General features: G+C 36.3%; 1 protein-coding gene across 1 annotated transcript; it reads left to right on the top strand.

Moving 5' to 3' along the window:
* The first annotated feature begins 7,091 nt into the window (after window positions 1–7,091).
* On the top strand, window positions 7,092–18,517 carry NODAL (nodal growth differentiation factor). The gene is made up of 3 exons (XM_058193986.1): window positions 7,092–7,374; window positions 16,787–17,607; window positions 18,365–18,517. The coding sequence occupies exons 1-3, from the start codon at window positions 7,092–7,094 to the stop codon at window positions 18,515–18,517; spliced, it is 1,257 nt and encodes a 418-aa protein (XP_058049969.1).
* Window positions 18,518–18,539: the final 22 nt, after the last annotated feature.

Genomic DNA, 18,539 nt, shown 5'->3' with positions numbered 1-18,539 from the left:
GTCTATAGTCATTCAGGCTGTTTATGGCTGCTTTATGGCTGCTTTCTTCGGAACTGGGATAATTGTGGCTGCTTTCAAGCATGTTGGGATTCTAGCCAATTGCAGGGAGTTGTTAAAGATCCTTGTCAGGACACCTGTTAATTGGCCACACCTGTCTTGGGTTATTATCTGCCAGATGCTTCTCTATTTTTTGTTTGTATTTCTGTTTAATGCTTCTCCTCAAGTTTGCCCTGGCCTCATTGTATTCATCTTTGTTTCCTGCCTTGAAGGTGGAGATTCGGGCTCTCAGAAGTGATTGTACCTCTGCTGACATCCAGGGTTTATGATTATTGTAAACTCTAATGCACTCATTCACTGTTACATTGTCTGTGCATGTTTTAATGTATGAGAATACAGCGTCAGGGAATTCTTGGAGCTCCAAATGTTCAAATATACTCCATTCGGTAGTCTCAAAACAGTCCTGCAGCTGGCAGAGTGCTCCCTCAGGCCAGATTTTAACAGTTTTCCTGACTGGCCATATTCTTTTCCTAAAGGGGATATAATTTGGGCACAATAGTAGCAAGAGCTGGTCAGACTTATCCAGATGGGAGAGGGGGATTGCTCTATATGCCTGTCTTAAGTTTGAGTACATATGGTCTAGAGTAGGGTTCTCCAACCTTGGACCCTTTAAGACTTGTGGACTTCAACTCCCAGAGTCCCTCAGCCAGCTTTGCTGAAGTTGAAGTCCACAAGTCTTAAAGGAACCAAAGTTGGAGACCCCTGGTCTAGAGATCTCTTATCCCTGGTGGTACTCTGCACATACTGCCCAAACTTAGGGAGAACAGACTTTAAACAGGCTTGATTAAAATTCCCAGCCACGACAAAAGCACCCTCATGGTAAGTTTGCTGCTGCCTCTCAATGCCGTCAAGTAGCAATAATAATGTATTACTGCTGAATCCATTCACTGCATTTCAGTCTCTCAATGTTTTTATTTGTCATTCTCTGTTTGTGGTGGGATTGTTTATGAGTTATATGCTGCACTGATGTGTGAAATGATATGGTGGAGAGAACAACACTATAAATAAAAAAATGTATTCATTTTGAGGAAAAGTTTATTTCCATAGTATCTTAATGCTGAAATTTATTAGGCCTGTGCTGCATTTCTAATTCACTCTTTGTGCTTTGGAGCAGCTTAAAACACATTGCGGGTCAGAACTATACTTCCCCCTATTGCAGCTTTCAAAGCAACATTTGGCCATCAGAAGGAATACATCACCTTAAAATCTTTGCAAAAATACATTCTATTTATTATACATATCTTATATGTTATAATATAAAATATTTAGCAATTTTAAATATCTCCTGCTCTACTTTTTTAAAAAGAAAACTTTACATATAAACCAGTGGTAGTCAACCTGGTCCCTACCGCCCACTAGTGGGCATTCCAGCTTTCATGGTGGGCGGTAGGAGTTTTGTCCGATACTGAAGCACTTTCCTTTTTTTTAATTTAATTGACTTTTTAAAAAAAATTCATAGCATTATTTAAAAATATTTTCATTAGGTTTTCATTGACAATTTAAATTTCTGAAAATATACTATTTGTATTGCCTGCGCATAAGTTTAGTTCACGGTACGTAAGTGAAACTAAATGGCGCTATAGTGCAACCGCAAACGAAAAAGCCTCGTCCCAGAATAGCTCACGCATTTCCCCCCACACCACCCAGCTATAACAGACAAGCAGAGCTGGTAGCTGGTATCCACCCCACAAACCCAATCTACGATGCACGAGAGGCATGCGCAGACAACAATACATGGTGCATTAGTGTGGAACCAGTGGGTGGTTAGAAATTTTTACTACTAACAGAGATACAAAAGTGGGTGGTAGGTATAAAAAGGTTGACTACTCCTGATATAAACCATAGTTGTTTTTCTTATCAAATATGCATTTTTACCTTAGGTTAAGAACACAAAAACTTATTTATAACCCTTTGCATATACAATGCACCATTTAGCATATTTATTAAAATTACAGATCAATTCTATTTGTATTTGGCAAAAAAATCCACCACTCTCACTCTCACATACAGTTAAGAAATGCAAAGGTATACATTTTATTTGTTTATTTTATTATTAGACCTCCATGCTGCCCATCTTGCCAAGATGACTCTAGGTGGCTTACAGTAGTGCGATTAAAATACCATATAAAACAATATGTTAAAACATTAAAAACAATAAATAAGAACCTTACATTTAAAAATTTAGATAAAATTTGATTAATCATGATAGAAAAGAAGGGGGGAAGTATGCATAGAGAGGAGCTGGGGTCTAAATAAATGTCTATAAATCAGAATATAACTATATGAGGAAAAGAAAAAGGGAGATGTGTTATTTCAAGCTACAGGAACATATGTTGTGGAATTATTTTGCAACGCAGCCTTCCTAAAAATCTTGCCCCTTAAGATAGTCCAAACATTGTACCAGAACTTATGGTACAATGTACCATAAGAATATAATAGATTATATACTTGCTCATATTCTTAAAAATATTATATTATTACATTACTAAGAACATGTGCTTTTTTTACAAAAACTATGTCAATTCTAGATTTTTAGAACTATATATTATCCACTGGTGCACTCTATCAGGATATAACATAGTGGTAAATTCTCTGTCTAAAAAATACATTTTACAAATACATTTTCTTTGAGCATCATTTCATTAAATTAATTTTCCCCTTAGTTATTCAACCTCAAAACTGGCTTCTAAAAATGTCTCCCTATCTTCTGGGTATTTCTTTTTAAAGAAAACTAAGCCAATTATTCATGTGTTAAGTTTCTCTTTGAAGTTACTGATAAATAATTCCCATTATTTTCAGCAGCTTTTGAATCTTGATAGTAAGACTTTTTGAAGTACAAGCTTGCTTTAAAAACTAAATGATCAAGATATGTTAATTGATTGTAAAACATGTTTTTTAGGCTTGAAGTGCTCAGAATGAAACATGAAATGCTTCTGAAACAAAACCTTCAAACAGATTATGTAATTTGAAGGGACTGACATATTTTATCTGTACGGATTAATTTAATTTGACATTTTCACTTTGAAGTTGCATATACATTGTATTCAAGGCAATTAATCCTTTTGGGAAGACTTCAAAAGAAAACTTGAATAATAGCAAACATGAAAATATAACACCTAGTTCTAAAACAAAGAAATTAAGAACTTTTGCCCATATATTTTTTAATAGTTTAGAAATATATACAGCTCAAATGAAGTAGCTAGGATTTAGCACTTCAGAGTATCTGCTATCGTAGGTTCATAGATCTTGGTAAAGAATGCTGTTGGATGACATCTGGAAAAACTAAAATTTTAGCCTGCTTCCATGTGGATTAAAATGATTTTTAGTTCATCAGATTTCCCAATTTTCTCCAAACTTGGTTAAATAATCAAACTTTCCAACTCTTTTTCAGCACTTAGGACAGCAGCCTCTTCTTTCTTGCAAAGCAACTCTGTATTTTGAACCCCAATTGCTTCTTTTGTATTTTGGAGAAAAAAAAAACTTCTGCCTTACAGTAACAGGGGGTATCAGTACTGGGCTAACCAGACTCTCCTTGGTCTGTTATTGGAAAACCTATCATGGAGCAAATAAAAATTGGAGCTTCATAAAAATAGTAACAATAGTGCAAATGTTTATAGACTCAGATCATTGAAAAAATAGTTTCAATTATTCACTTTTTCTTTATCCCTTTCTCCTTTTTTCTTCTTTATATTAGTTTGTGTTAGTTTTTATCTTTTTGTTTAAAAATATGTGTGTATATGTGTGGGTGAAATGTCTGGGTGTTCAAAACTATGGGCAATTTACTAAAAATAGTGTATGGTTTTGCCATTAGGTACCAGTTTACCTTTTGTCTGTTTCTTCAACTGAACATATTAAAATCCAATTTTATTTTTCATTAGCTGCTCAGGATTATAGGTACCTGTATGGGATTATACAGGATTATAGGTACCTTTATAAATTGAATAAATGTATAAACAAATCTTAAATAAATAAATAAATAAAAATAATTATAAATAAATATTTCTGTCAGTTAGCATTAGATGTTCATAATCTACTTGGCCACAACCCTATATATAAAACAGTGCTTCAATGTGTGGTTGGTAACAATTGTGGTCTAACGCCATGTAACAAAATCAGTACCTTGAAGTTTTATGATCATGGTAATTTAAGGAAGAATAGAATCCAAAGCATTTATAAAGAAATATGTGCTAAAATTATAAAACCACTTGATGGCAGTAAAAATATATTATAGAAAAGTTGAAATAAAAAAATCTGGGGAGGAAGGTCAGGACAAATATGGTTGAGATTCCCCAATCCCCATTTTTATTCTATTTGGTGAAATAAAAGGGCACATACACAAATAATAGTTGTATTGAGTGAGAGAAGAAAAAAGAGTGAGAGGAAGGAAGGAAGGAAGGAAGGAAGGAAGGAAGGAAGGAAGGAAGGAAGGAAGGAAGGAAGGGTGGGTGGGTTAAGGAGAAAAGAAGGAAGGAGGGAAGGGAAAGGGATAGAGGGAGGGAGGAAAGAAGGAAGGAAGAAAGAAAGAATGAGAAGGAAGGAAGTCACAGTGTCCACATTTCATGGGCATACATCAGGCTATTTGCAGAGTCTTTTTCATAGCAATGACTAATAAAATAATATCACTTTTAAATAAATGAGTAAATAAAATAATGGAAATGTGAAGTTGATAATATTTGAGTTAATTGAAGCAACCAAGAAAGAAAAAAGCAAAACAGCCTACCTCTATCTACAGCTTTTAAAAAATCAACTTTTCCTCACCATGCAGTCACAGTTTGTTGATTTTATTAGGATATCTATAAACTTTCCCCTTTAACAAGTTTTCAAGAGAGTAAGAAATGAATGGAATCTATCCAAATCACCTGGATGAATAATTTAAAAAAGAAAATCTAAGAAAATAGGAAATCTTAGAATGAACCTAGTTTAAAGCAAAACTGAAAAGCCAGATTTTTGGAAAATGCAGGCTGTTACACTTTTAGGAAAAATAAAATAGATTAATATGTGCACAAAGCACAGACACTCAGTTATAAGGCATCAGGTTAGCAACTCTTTTTATCATGAAATGATCTTTAAAATCAGTTTACATTGTTTTATTCAGTGAAGTCCATTCAGTTAAGAAAAAAAGAGCTGATGTGATTTATACTAGGAAAAAGGTGTGTGAGAAGAAGGAAGGAAGGAAGGAAGGAAGGAAGGAAGGAAGGAAGGAAGGAAGGAAGGAAGGAAGGAAGGAAGGAGGAAGGAAGGAAGGAAGGAAAACCCAAGTTCAAGTCCACTTAGAGCCATAGAAACTCACAGGATCATTTTAGCCATTCACACAGATCCAGATACTTTTGCAGGGAAAAATATGGGAACCTCCCGACTGAAAGCAACATATAAATTAAATTTTATATTATTAAATTGATTTATGGGTTTTTAAATTTTTTAGTAAATTTTAGTGGGAATATTTTTATCTATAAATAGCCAAATTAAATAGGTTTTTTAAGGGTTGTTTTTAGTTTTGTACTGTTGTTTTCTTTCTGTATTTTACTTGTGGCTGTACACCGCCCTGAGTCCTTCGGGAGAAGGGCGGTCTATAAATAAAAATATTATTATTATTATTATTATTATTATTATTATTATTATTATTATTATTATTATTATTATTATTATTATTATTATTATTATTATTATTATTAAGTAATGAAATAAATACAGGTAAATAAATCAACAAATACACAGTCTCAGACATGCATTCAGAGAAAGAACTCGGATGTTATGGGTTCATTCAGTTTGGTCTGAGCCCTCAATTTGGTCTGACACAATATTGTGTCACAATATTCCACAATATTGGCATTTAGAAAATGTGTCTGTGTGTGTTTTAAAGGTAGCATTTTCCAGATTCAATAGAGCAAAATGATTCTTCCAGTACTTCAAAGACCTGCAATTTAATTAGCAATATTCAACTGCATAACAGTCTGCTGTCTGCAGCTCCTCAGAAGCATAGGCATAAATGGCAAGATAAGCAAATATAATTTTTGTGCTTTAAAAAAACTCTTCGATGTTGCAATAAATTAGAAGGAGCCTTTGGAAGCAGAAGTGTGCAGCCACCTTCTCTGAAGGTGAGAAAAAGAAAAGTCTTGATTAATCTTAAAGGCTAATCATCACTTTTGTCAGATGAAAGGGAGACATCTGAGATAATAAATCGTTTAATCCCTAAACTATCAGAAAACTCTTTGTTGTTTTTACTACAAAAGTGCAACACAAAGGCTTCCTTAGAAATAAATATGTGAAGGTTAGGCTTTTAAGTTTGGCACCCTCCCGAAGTGAATGAATATAGACACGCACAAATGTGCATACCAAGAGTCCATACAGAACTAGATAACTACATACATTTGGAATACAAAATTGATAAAATGAAATGAACTCTCCCCCCTGGGCAGGATTTCGATCGTATCAACTTTCATCTTTCCTAAGATTAAAAGGCCGCACAAGCGGCTCAGTTCCCATTGATATCTGGGTTTTCCGATTCTGGCAACAAAAGATCAAAAAACCGAGAGGACCCACCCTGATAATCAGAAAGAAGCGGAGGAGGCGGGGCGGCTGAAGAGCACCCATCAGAGATCTGGCTCTTTTCAAGCATCTGTGAAAGAATCACATCGCTCGCATCCCGCTTGGGGTGATGTATGGGAAGGCGGAGGATAATTAATTGCTGGTTTTCGTCACCCCTTCCCCGTGGTGGTGCGGGGCGCGGTGGGGGGGGGGGCGCAGCTCAGGGTGGAGAATTGCATGAGAATAGGGAACGTGTGGAGGACGTCGAAATTCGGACAGTTTGTTGACATCAAAGGCTGGCAAGATTAGGCAGTCCAGGTATAAAAACTGCCCAGTTTCTCGGCGGGCTATTAAGAGAACGAAGGCTGGAGAGAGAAGGAGAAGAAGTTGCTCGGAGTTGCTCCGGAAAAGGACGGAAAAAGAGAGAGAAGCTTTGCAGAAGAGAAGATAGGAAAGGGAAAGGGAAAAGAAAGCGAAATTCTTCTGCTCCTGCGAAGCCCGCTCCGGAGATGTCTTCCAGATTCACGTCCATCCTGAAGCGGGCTTATTGGACTCTGGCGTTCCTCAACCTGTTGGTCAGCTTCCAACCTGCCGTTACCGGCTTCTCCCCGCAGCGAGCCGAAGAGCCCTCCGCCGCAGCCCCTGTCCGCCTCCAGCACCCCAGAGCCGCGTACCCGGTGTATATGCTGCACCTCTACCGTTCCCTGCTTGCCGGCAACCACCTGGGTCAGTCCACTGCCGAAGCCTCGGCTTTGAAAGAATCCGACTCCATCCTCAGCCTCGTGGCTCGAGGTAAGTTCCGCGGTTCTCTTGATCTAAATAATAATAATAATAATAATAATAATAATAATAATAATAATAATAATAATAATAATAATAATAATAATAATAATAATAATAATAATAATAATAATTCAATAACGTTCATTTGATTGAATAGTATGTGTAATGAATAAAGATAAATAATAATAATAATCTAAGAGGGATAACAGAACTGGGCTTGTATTTAGAAAGGGGTGATAGCGGTGACTGTGAGGTTCCAGACCCCCCCCCCCGTCCCCTATTCCTCGTTGTGGATTGCGGGCCCCACCTCAACTTTCCCCCCCCCTCCCCGCAGCCGTCTGCAGAGGAGGACCAATCCACATCCTTCACTCTTTTGACATCCTGCAGATATTCCTGGGTGGGAATGAGGTACCAAAGTGACAAACTCTGCACCTTTATGTATTGGGGAGGGCCAAAAGATGCAGGTGATTCATGAAGGATTCCCTGGAAGGTTGCAGGTAAAAGTTCCCCAGAGCCAAGGCGGGCATGAAGTGGGAGATACTAACCTGCTGGCAGGTAAAAGTGAAAGGAGCAGATCAGCAGGTTCCTTCACTGCTTTAAAAGGAAGGGAACACAATGGCTTGCAAAAGCACCCATTCCTTAGACAGCATGTGCAAATCCACTTTAGAAACATGACTGGGTTTCCACTTTTTACAGAGAGTGTCCTTGTCACGTTTTTCATAGGGTCCTACACTCATTCTTCAAAACATATATGCTCAAACCTAACCTTGGGTGCAGAAAGCAGAATGGCTGTCTTGAAGTAACTCCTTCCCCTGATAAGTTGGTTCACGCTACAATAGTTGGGTGTTTCTAGACCACTGATAACTGAACCCATGGGCTTCTATATATATTACAGAAGCCCAGAGGAATAGCATGAACAGGTTCCATGTGCATCATTCTCATATGGAAATTCACACACATATATATTCACAGCCCTGAACCACTCAGAATGTGGTGGTATGAGCTGGTGGAATTCATTGCTTTCAAGATCAAAGCTTGCATCTTGATGAAAGAAGGGTGGTCTAGAAATACAAAATATAAATCAATCTTTTTGGGTTTCATGGTAATTAATGGAACAGCCATGGGTTGCTTTGATTATCCCTTCCCACTCTTTGTAACATCCTTGAAAAGCTGTAATAATGTATTAGGAGTTATTTAAAAAACTTTAAAATGGAAAAGGGATGCAGGGGAAATTCCATATTTTATAGCATCATAATGGACTTTGGAGAGGTGAACAGAGCAAATAAGAATGTGTGGTAGTTCACAAATCTGAGAGTGAGAGGCATGAGCATCCTGTCATATGGCATTAGTCGTCTGGTTTGGAGGCATGACTGCTTGAGAACAAGAAGGCAGTGCAGAGAGTGGTGAGGATGGCAGGAAAGATTGTTGGTAGTTCACTTCCTTCTATTCAGGATATAGCATGTAAGTGATGCCTGAGCAGAGTCCTTATATATTCCAAAGAAAGTATATATCAACGCATATACAAACATGCACATATGTATGTATAAAACATATGTATATGTGTATGTGTATACATACTTTCTTTTGAGAGCAGGCAACAGAATTTTGTTTTTAATGTGTGCTAGTATGTTAACAGTAAAAAATGACAATAAAGGTTATTTTATCTATCTATTCATTGCAATAACTGCCACTTCATCTATCTCAATGAACAGCAGAGAACTGATGCTGGTTGATTATTATTTTAGTAATGTTCTCCAGTTGGGGAGTCTCAAGATGTAATGACCAGCTCCATGCCATCCCTAGATACCTGATCCTTTTGATCTGATCTAACTCAGTTAATCCTGGGATTTCTTAACACACACACAGACCCAGGCCTCTAACTCTCAGATGTGTGAACTACCAACTTTCTCCCAGTGTTTCTTATTTGTTCTGTTCAGCTCTGCAAAGTCCATTATGATGCTATAAAACATTGAATTTTCCCTCCATCCCTTTTCCACTTTAAAATTTTTAAAACAAATCCTAATAAATGATTACAGCCTTTCAATGTTACAAGGAGTGGGAAGGGATGATCAAAGCAACCCAGGATGTGGAATCCAGATTTCATTGGCATTTAATAAGATCTGGTCTTTGAACATCCACAACCAATTAATTAATTAGTTAACCAATACTAGATATTAAGAATTAGCTGGAAGACACTGAGGTGTGAGCGGTAGTTTGCAGAGATATATGGAGCACTACTGGCAAGCTCAGGTTAATATCAGTTGCTTATAAAAGTTTTTTTCCCCAGAAGCTTTTCCTTCTTATAAATCTTAAGTACAGACTGTCTTAAGTACAGACTGCCAATATCTTTAGTTGTGAAACACAAGGAGAATAATTCACAAAGCAGTTTAAACACATTTTTTGCCTTTTATCTATTTCATAAAAGTTTACAACTTCATAAATAGGCTATTGCTGTTCTCCCCAAATTGCCAGTTTGGAGGAGCAGAGGCTGCTCTGTGTGTGTGTGTCTTTGGATCAGAGTGACTCCTGGTAACTTCCTGGACAAGTCCTTGCAATTTTCTTAGCAAGGCTTTTCAAAAATGGTTTGCCATTGTCTCCTTCCTAGGGTTGAAAAAGGGTGACTGGCTCAAGGTCACCCAGCTGGTTTTATGTCTAAGGTGAAACTAGAACTCACAGCCTCCTGATTTTTTGCCTGATGCCTGATGCCTGATGCCTTAGCCTTAGCCTTAAACTAACTCTCTACAAAGTCTTCAGTTGAAAGTTAATGGCTTGGCTACTAGGGCAACCTTTCCAGTATTGGACAGAGGCTGGAGGCATAATTTGCAGCCCATTCTCTTCCATGCCAACCAAAAGAGCTAATTAGCAAATTAAGAATGCATTGTTTTGTGCAATGGTTCTTAAATTCCTAAATAAGTGAGAATGCACACTAATGTCTTGATTGTTGTTGATGATCGTGGAATTCATATGCTTACCTTGGTATTTAAGTCTCATTCTTTTTTGGTGAGACAAAAGCATGGATTAACATACCTGATCTTTCTAACCTGACTGTAGTTTCGTTAAGAAGCAGGAGGTGGCAGAGAAGTATTCCACTTGGTTCCTTCAGTAACCTATTTGATCTTAGTGACTCAACTTAGATAAGGAAGATTCTGGGTCCTTGCTTAAGCATGATTTATGAATGAACTGCAATTAGCTTTCTCCCCCTTCTGTTCAATCGTGTGTGTTTTTTCAGGGATTGCCTGGACAGGCCCCTGTGGTTTTCTTGGCAAGGTTTTTCAGAAGGGGTTTGCCATTGCCTCCATCCTAGGGTTTAAGGAAAATGACTGCCCCAAGTTGGCTTTGTGGCTAAAGCAGAACTAGAATTTATAGTCTCTAGATTTCTAGCCTGATGTTTTAACCACTAGGCTAAAATGGCTTTCTAGGATCACAAAATAAACAGAGATTGGAACTGTGGGTTTGTGTAAATGTGTGAACAATCAAAAAGTATTTAGTTTAACATACTCCCCCTGTAAATCTTTTTTTTTTTTTTTTTTTATTCAAAAAGTTTTACAAAATTTTTTCCCCCCCTTTCCCCCCCTCCCCTCCTTCGCAACCCCCCTCCCCCCCCCGACTTCCCGGAACGAGCACAAGGTATAGTTAAAAGTAAAACAAAAATATGCTAAAAAGTTTACGTCCCAACTTAATTATACCCCTACAATCATCAATTCCTAACTTCCCCCAAAAGCAATCAAAATAATACATCATAATCATTCAAAACAGTCTGATAACTCTTAGTCTGATATCTACGTTGAATATAGTCAATCCATTTTTCCATTCCTTTAAGTATCTTTCTTGCGTATTGTCTTTCAAAAGGCTGATATCTTCGCCATCTCAGCCAAATTGGCAACTTTCAATATCCATTCTTGTATTGTTGGTACTTCTTTTTCTTCCAATATTGTCCTATTAGTAATCTTGCTGCAGTTATTAGATTTAAAATCAATTTAGTCTCAATTACTGTACAATCCGTAATAATTCCCAACAAGAAAAATTGCGGCAGGAACTTTATCTTCTTTTCAGAACATTTTGTAAAATCCACCAAATTTTTATCCAAAAGGCCTTTATGTCCTTACAAGTCCACCAAATGTGAAAATATGTAGCGTCATCACAATTACATCTCCAACATTTTGCTTGCATTTCTGGATACATACACGATAATTTTTTAGGATCTAGATGCCATCTATAAAACATTTTATAAAAATTTTCCTCAGATTCTGTGCCTGCGTGAATTTAACATTTCTAACCCAAATTTTTTCCCACGTTTCCAATAATATTGGCTCCTGAAAATTTTGTGCCCACTTTATCATACAGTCCTTTACCAAGTCCCTTTCAGAATCTATTTCAAGTAACACATTATACAATCTCTTTATATGCTCCTGAGTCTGATTTCTAATTTGCTTTACCAAATTTCCCTCGTTCTGTTCTATACCAATTTTTTGATCTCCCTTCCATCTAGCATGTAATTGCTCATATTGAAACCAAGTATAATTTTTCCCTTCCTCTCTTAATACTTGCAGAGATTTTAACTGCAAATTACCTCTTTCAGTATACAAAAGATCTTTATATGTAATCATTTCCTGCTTCTGTTCTATGTTTATATTTTCTACTGTATGTCTAGGACATGCCCATATAGGAACCTTATAATTTAGTTTATAAGAGTATTTTTTCCAAACACGCAGAAGGGCATTTCTTAGCACATGATTTTTAAAGGCCTTGTCCACCTTTTTGTCATAAATTAAATATGCATGCCATCCATATAACAAATCATAACCTTCTATATTCAAAATTCTGTCCTCTGTTAAATTAAACCAATCACTTATTGCAGAGAGAGCAGCTGCTTCATAATATAATTTAAAATTAGGCATTTTAAACCTCCCTTTCCGAGAATCTTGAATTATTTTCATTTTAACCCTAGCTTTTTTACCTTCCCATATAAATTTGTTAATTCCCTTCTGCCATTCCTCAAGATTCTTATCTTTCTTAATTATTGGTATCATCTGAAAGAGGAATAAAAATCTAGGTAAAACATTCATTTTAATAGCAGCAATTCTCCCCAGCAAAGATAATTGCAATTTTTTCCAAACAATCAACTCCTTCTGAACTTTTTGCCATAAAACCTCATAGTTATTCTTATACAATTTCACATTTGATGACGTAATATAAACCCCTAAATACTTAACCTTCTTTACAATTTCAAATCCTGTTACTTCCTCCAGTTTTTCTTTCTGTTGTCTGGCCATATTTTTTATTATCACTTTTGTCTTTTTCTGATTTACCTTAAACCCTGAGACATTCCCATATTGATCAATTATTTCCAACAAAGATTTACTAGAATTTATAGGGTTTGTTAAAGTAATCACCAAATCATCTGCAAAAGCTCTTAACTTATATTCATACTGTCTAACTCTAATTCCTCTATCTCCTTTACTTCGTATTTTATCCAATAATGGTTCTAGAGTTAAAATAAACAATAATGGTGATAAAGGACATCCCTGTCTTGTTCCTTTCGCAATCTTAAAAGGTTCTGTTAAGCTACCATTGATTATAATCTGTGCTGTTTGCTCTCCATAAATTGCCCTAATTATTCTTAAAAAACCATCTCCAAATTGCATCTTTTCTATTAATTTAAATAAAAAATCCCAATGCAATCGATCAAAAGCTTTCTCTGCATCGAGAAAAATAAATGCTGCTGGAATAAAATTTTTCTTTTCTAAGTACTCCAGTAAATTAACAATCTGCCTAACATTATTCCTCATCTGTCTCCCTTTTATAAATCCAGATTGATCATTATGAATTCTTCGCTGCAGAATCAACATTAATCTATTAGCTATTATTTTAACAAAATCTTATAATCATTATTTAAAAGTGAGATTGGCCTATAATTCCCAGGTTTAGAACAATCCTGTTCCTCTTTTGGTATCAATGAAATAAAGAGGTTCTCCATGAGAATTCCCCTCCTAGTTGTATCTGATTAAATAATTCCTTAAGTGGACCTAACATCTCATCCTGTAAATTCCTATAATAACTAACTGTAAGCCCATCCGTACCAGGAGTTTTCCCCATTTTTAATTGTTTAATTACCAAAATAATTTCTTCCGAGGTTATAGGCCGATTCAATTCATCCGTTTGTTCTAAAGTTAAATTTTTAACCTTATATTCCTTCAAATACTTATCAATATCCCTATTCAATATATTATCTTTAAGATATAAATTTGTATAATATTCTAAAAAAGCTTTTTTAATTTTATCCTGTTGATATCTCTCTTTACCTTTGTATTCTATTTTTTCTATAGTACGTTGTTTTTGTCTTTTCCTTAAAGTGTATGCTAACCACCTACCAGGTCTATTTGCGTTACAAAAGTATTATGTTTGGCATATTGTATATTTGTTGCCACCTGATCAGCCATTATCATATTAAATTGATTCTGTAGTAACTTTATTGCATCTTTAAGTTTTTGATCATGTGGGTTATGTATTAATAATTGTTGTTTCTTATAGATTTCCTCTTCTAAATACCTACGCTGTCTTTGTTGCTTATTTCTCTGTCTATTATTAAGATATATTAATACACCTCTCATAAAAGCTTTACTGCAGTCCCAAACCATTTCTATCGATGTTTCATTATTCAAATTATAATCAAAAAATTCTTTCATCTGCTTTTTACATTGATTTACATTATCCTGATATCTAAACAAATTTTCATTTAATCTCCAAGTTCTTCTACCCTCTTTTCCATATTGCAATTCCATCCAAACAGGACTATGATCAGACAAACATCTTGGAAATATCTTAGTTTTCTTCACCCTAAAAAGCAAATCATTAGAAATTAAAATAAAATCAATACGTGAGAAGGATTGATGCCTATCAGAGAAAAAAGTATAGTCTCTTTCCTCCAAATTCCAGTCTCCATACATCTCTTAACTCAAAATCTTCTATCATATCAAAAAGGATTTAGGCAGCTTTGCATGTGCAGGTATCTTCTTGGAAGAAATTCTCTTGTCCTTTCGTGTATCTATTACTCCATTCCAATCTCCCAATATAATACGATTTATAATCCCATAGATCAACTTATCATATAACATTCTATAAAATTTTTCTTGTTGCTGGTTGGGTGCATATATACCAAGCAAGAGAGTCCTTTTGTTTCTATTGTAAGTTCAATAGCAATATATCTTCCATAAATATCTGCCTCTATTAACTTGGCTGGTATATCTTTTCTCAAATAAACCACTATGCCATGTTTTTCTCCAAAGCTGAAGCAACAAAATGTTTACCTAACTTTGAGTTTATTAGGTACTTTTGATCTGATAATTTAATATGCGTTTCTTGTAAGCAAATAACATCATTTTAAATTGTTTCAAATAATGAAATATTTTCTTCTCTTCTGAGCTGAGTTCAAACCATTGACATTCCAAGTCAAGATTTTATTTGCCATTACTGGGCTGCTGAAGCCTTTGGGCAATCAACTGAAGATCGTCCTCCCGTATCTTCGGCCGTGCTCCTCCACCGCTTCTGTAGCAGAGTCCTGAACTTTACTTTGAGTTTGTTGCTCCTTTTCTTTACGCTTAAGGGCTCCCTCGTCAGTCTTTGTTCTTGTGGTTGTTCCTCTGATGGTAACATCACTGGAATCACCTCAGCTTCCACACCCATTTGAGTCTCTTGAATTCTTTTTCTATTATTTCTATTTCAAATTTCAGCACTGTAGAAAGAAAATCTTTGGCCTTAAGCACTGTGTCAATACGATATCTTCTTCCTGATAATACACTGTCAAGCCAACTGGAACCTCCCATCTAAATTGAATCTGGTATTTCTTAAGTTCTTGTGTAAAAATGTAAAGTCTTTTCTATCCCTTAACATCTTGGGAGGATCTCTTTCAAAACCTTCAACTCCTGTTCCCTATTTTCAAGTTTTTCTGAAAAGCAACTTGCAAAATTTGATTCCTCACTGTTCTTTTCAAAAATAAACCACATGTCTCTAGGAAGTTTCTTTTGCCTAGCAATCCAAGAATTAACTCTATAAATTTTGTCAATTTGATAAGCAACCTCTTGTGGATCAAGTTCAATAAATTCAGCCAGAGCTTCTGATAAAATTTTTAAATCTTCCCTTTGTCTTCATTCAAACCTCTAATTCTCAGAGCTCCTTCCATCATTCTATACTGCATCACCACCACTTGATCTTCATTTTATCCAATTTGATTTGCATTCCCCATTCTATTTTCTATTTGTTGATTTGACTGAACAATTTCTTGCACCTCCTCCTCCACCACCTCCAGTCTTTTGCCAAACCTTGAAAAGCCATTAAGATATCTTCTCTTATTTTTTATTATTCTCTTTATTTCTTCTCTTATTTTCTCATTATTATCCATAATCTCCTTAAACCTTTCTTCAGACACTTTCCTTGCTCTTTAATCAGATCTTCTAAAGCTGGTTCAGAACCCTTCTGCCCCAGTCTTAGGTGGTTTAGTAGCCATTTCAGTTTTAAAATTCACAAAATATAAGTCTAGAAACTTCTCTTTCCCTTTAAGTATAGGAGAGCTCAGTTCACTTCATTAAAATCCACACATAACATTTCTTATCTTCTTAGTTGCACAGACTGTTTAAAATTCCATTCGTCATTTTCACTCCCGTTCAGGCGCCATTTTAGAGTCAATTAGAACAAAGGAAAAAAAAATTCTCTTTTTTAGAAAGTAGAAGTCAGGAAATCAAAAATACTTGCAATCCAATAATCGTCCGCTTGCACTCATTCCGTCTGCTTAAAGAGATCCATAAAGATAAGACAATTAGCAGAGATGGACACCTTCTTCTTTTCCTGCTTTTGCAGACACGCACTGAAGTCGGAGATGGCAGAAATATTTATGGGACCCATCGACCCTTCGAAGCTCTGCTTAATTAAAACAAAGCCTCTGGGGAGGTCTACCAACATTCCTGCGACTCCCCCTGTAAATCTTGAGCTATAGTGATGAAGATTAAGTGATGAGAATATTGGAAGGATATGAAGCTTTGAGAATGAGTTTGATCTAGTGGTTAAGTCACCAGGCTATGCTCTTTCCATTGAACGTTAATTTGTAACTTTGTTTAGGAACTAAAATCTTTTAGGAAATGTAGCATGAATGGATTGGTGAATGTATGGGTCTTACAAACTGCAAACAGTCAGAAAAATTAATTCCCCAAGTTTGATCTAGGAGAGGAGATATTATATTGAGCAAATATAACAATGTCCCAATTATAAATTTGAACATGCTAACTGAACATTCTTCCAACACCACATTTTCCTCCATTTATTTTATTTTTCATTGAAATATCTTCCTACTACATGATATTTTTGGAATAGTTTTAGAATCTATGCATTAACTTTATTGTGTAATTGCTATCCTTCTGCTGTCTTCCAGCTTCATTCCAATTTGGGGACCATTGGGATTTCTCCTTTGACATGACTTCCATCTCTCGCAGCTATGATATCAAGCTGGCACAGCTCCGGGTTCATCTATTGACTTTCTCTCAATCTAGAAATATCACTGTGCATATTTATCATAGCCACAACTACACATGTTATAGGAATCAGACTTGCACAGATAGGATGTTTCTTGGTTCTTTTGTGAGTAGCCTCTCCCTCAACCATTCACCCTGGAAAGTCTTCAACATCACTAGCTTACTACATCTTTGGCTCCACCAAGGGATGCCATCAGGCATTGAGATTCCAGAGGTCCCGCAGCAAGACTGGGAAGAAGGGAATATATTTGAGGACAGTAGTAACTCAACAGCAGGTGCATTCCAGGATAAGCATGCCCATGATAATTCTAGAGAGGATGAGAAGCATTTTGTCCACAATGGGCCTGATAGAGCACTCTTGGTGATCTTCTCCAAAGATAAGGAACCCATGGAGCCTTCTCAGGGTTCAAGTCTCATTAAAACTGTAGAGATGTCCAAGCATGTTCTGTTTGATAACACAACCAAAGAAACTGGAGGACGTCGCCATCGTAGGAACAGGAAACAAAAACAAAGAATTAAACTGAACGCTCTCCAATCCTCCAAGTGGGCAGAAGAAGGCAGATCTCTATGCAAAAGAGTCGATATGATGGTGGATTTTGATAAGACTGGCTTTGGAAGCTGGATTGTGCATCCCAAGAAGTATAATGCCTATCGATGTGAGGGAGAATGTCCATCACCTGTTGATGAGACCTTCAAACCAACAAATCATGCTTATGTTCAGGTATGAAGGAGTGTGGGTGGGACTTGGTGGAGTGATACTTCCCAGTGCCTTGCAGAGAAACCTGGAAAAGCAAGGTTTTAAGAAGTAGTAGCAGAGTGGCCTTTGTCTAAAATTATGCACATGCTAGTTTATAATATAGACTCACATTTAGAAGTTCCACTTTACCTTTAGAAATAAGGGGGTCCATGTTGCTTTGTGTAGCAAATTTTAAGGATGCTTTGTTCAAACTTGTTCAAGGCAAAACACATTGAAAGTCTGCAATCCATCCCACTCAGTATAAATAAAATCAGAACAACCATTGACTGAACAAGTAAACTTTGCTGGAAAAAATAAAAGATCCTTTTCCTTACTGAATAAAAGTACAATTGTTGGTTTGATTGGCATATCTGTCTAAAAGTAGAATACTTTTGATGGCTGAGACTTCTGAATGTGTTGGTGATTCCTCATGTGAATCAGAGTCAAGCCAGGCATTATTGGTTCTCTCTGAACTTGTTTGTTTTCTTACAGATTTTTCATTACTCAAACTAGGTATCATCACCAGACTAGCACTGATGATGTTACCTAGTTTGGGTAATGAGATGTCTGCAAGAAAACAACCCAGCTCAGAGAGAAGCAAGGACCCCTTATGTCAAACCTGAATTATAAATATTCTTCTTTATTGAAATCAGGATCTGCCACTTCATAATAGTAAATTGTCTTGACCTCTCTAGGTCCATTCTTACAGGTGATGCTCATGATTTCCTCTTCTATTTCATAGAGCTTGCTGAAGGTATACCAACCTAACCGAGTGCCCTGCCCATCCTGTGCTCCAATCAGGTTAAGCCCACTGTCCATGCTGTATCATGAGAAGGGAAGAATAAGGGTCCGTCATCATGAAGACATGGTAATTGAAGAATGTGGTTGCAACTAATGCTTATGGACTATTGCTGGCT

This window comes from Ahaetulla prasina, chromosome 9 (genome assembly GCF_028640845.1).
Source record: "Ahaetulla prasina isolate Xishuangbanna chromosome 9, ASM2864084v1, whole genome shotgun sequence".
NCBI classification, from domain to species: Eukaryota; Metazoa; Chordata; class Lepidosauria; order Squamata; family Colubridae; genus Ahaetulla; species Ahaetulla prasina.
This window is presented reverse-complemented; position numbering and strand designations above follow the sequence as displayed.

Bases quoted from the DNA above. Each gene is read 5' to 3' on its own strand.
- NODAL (XM_058193986.1), top strand. From the start codon at position 7,092: ATGTCTTCCAGATTCACGTCCATCCTGAAGCGGGCTTATTGGACTCTG. The intron at 7,375-16,786 runs GTAAGTTCCGCG...GCTGTCTTCCAG, and splicing joins CCTCAGCCTCGTGGCTCGAG to CTTCATTCCAATTTGGGGAC. The intron at 17,608-18,364 runs GTATGAAGGAGT...TCTATTTCATAG, and splicing joins CAAATCATGCTTATGTTCAG to AGCTTGCTGAAGGTATACCA.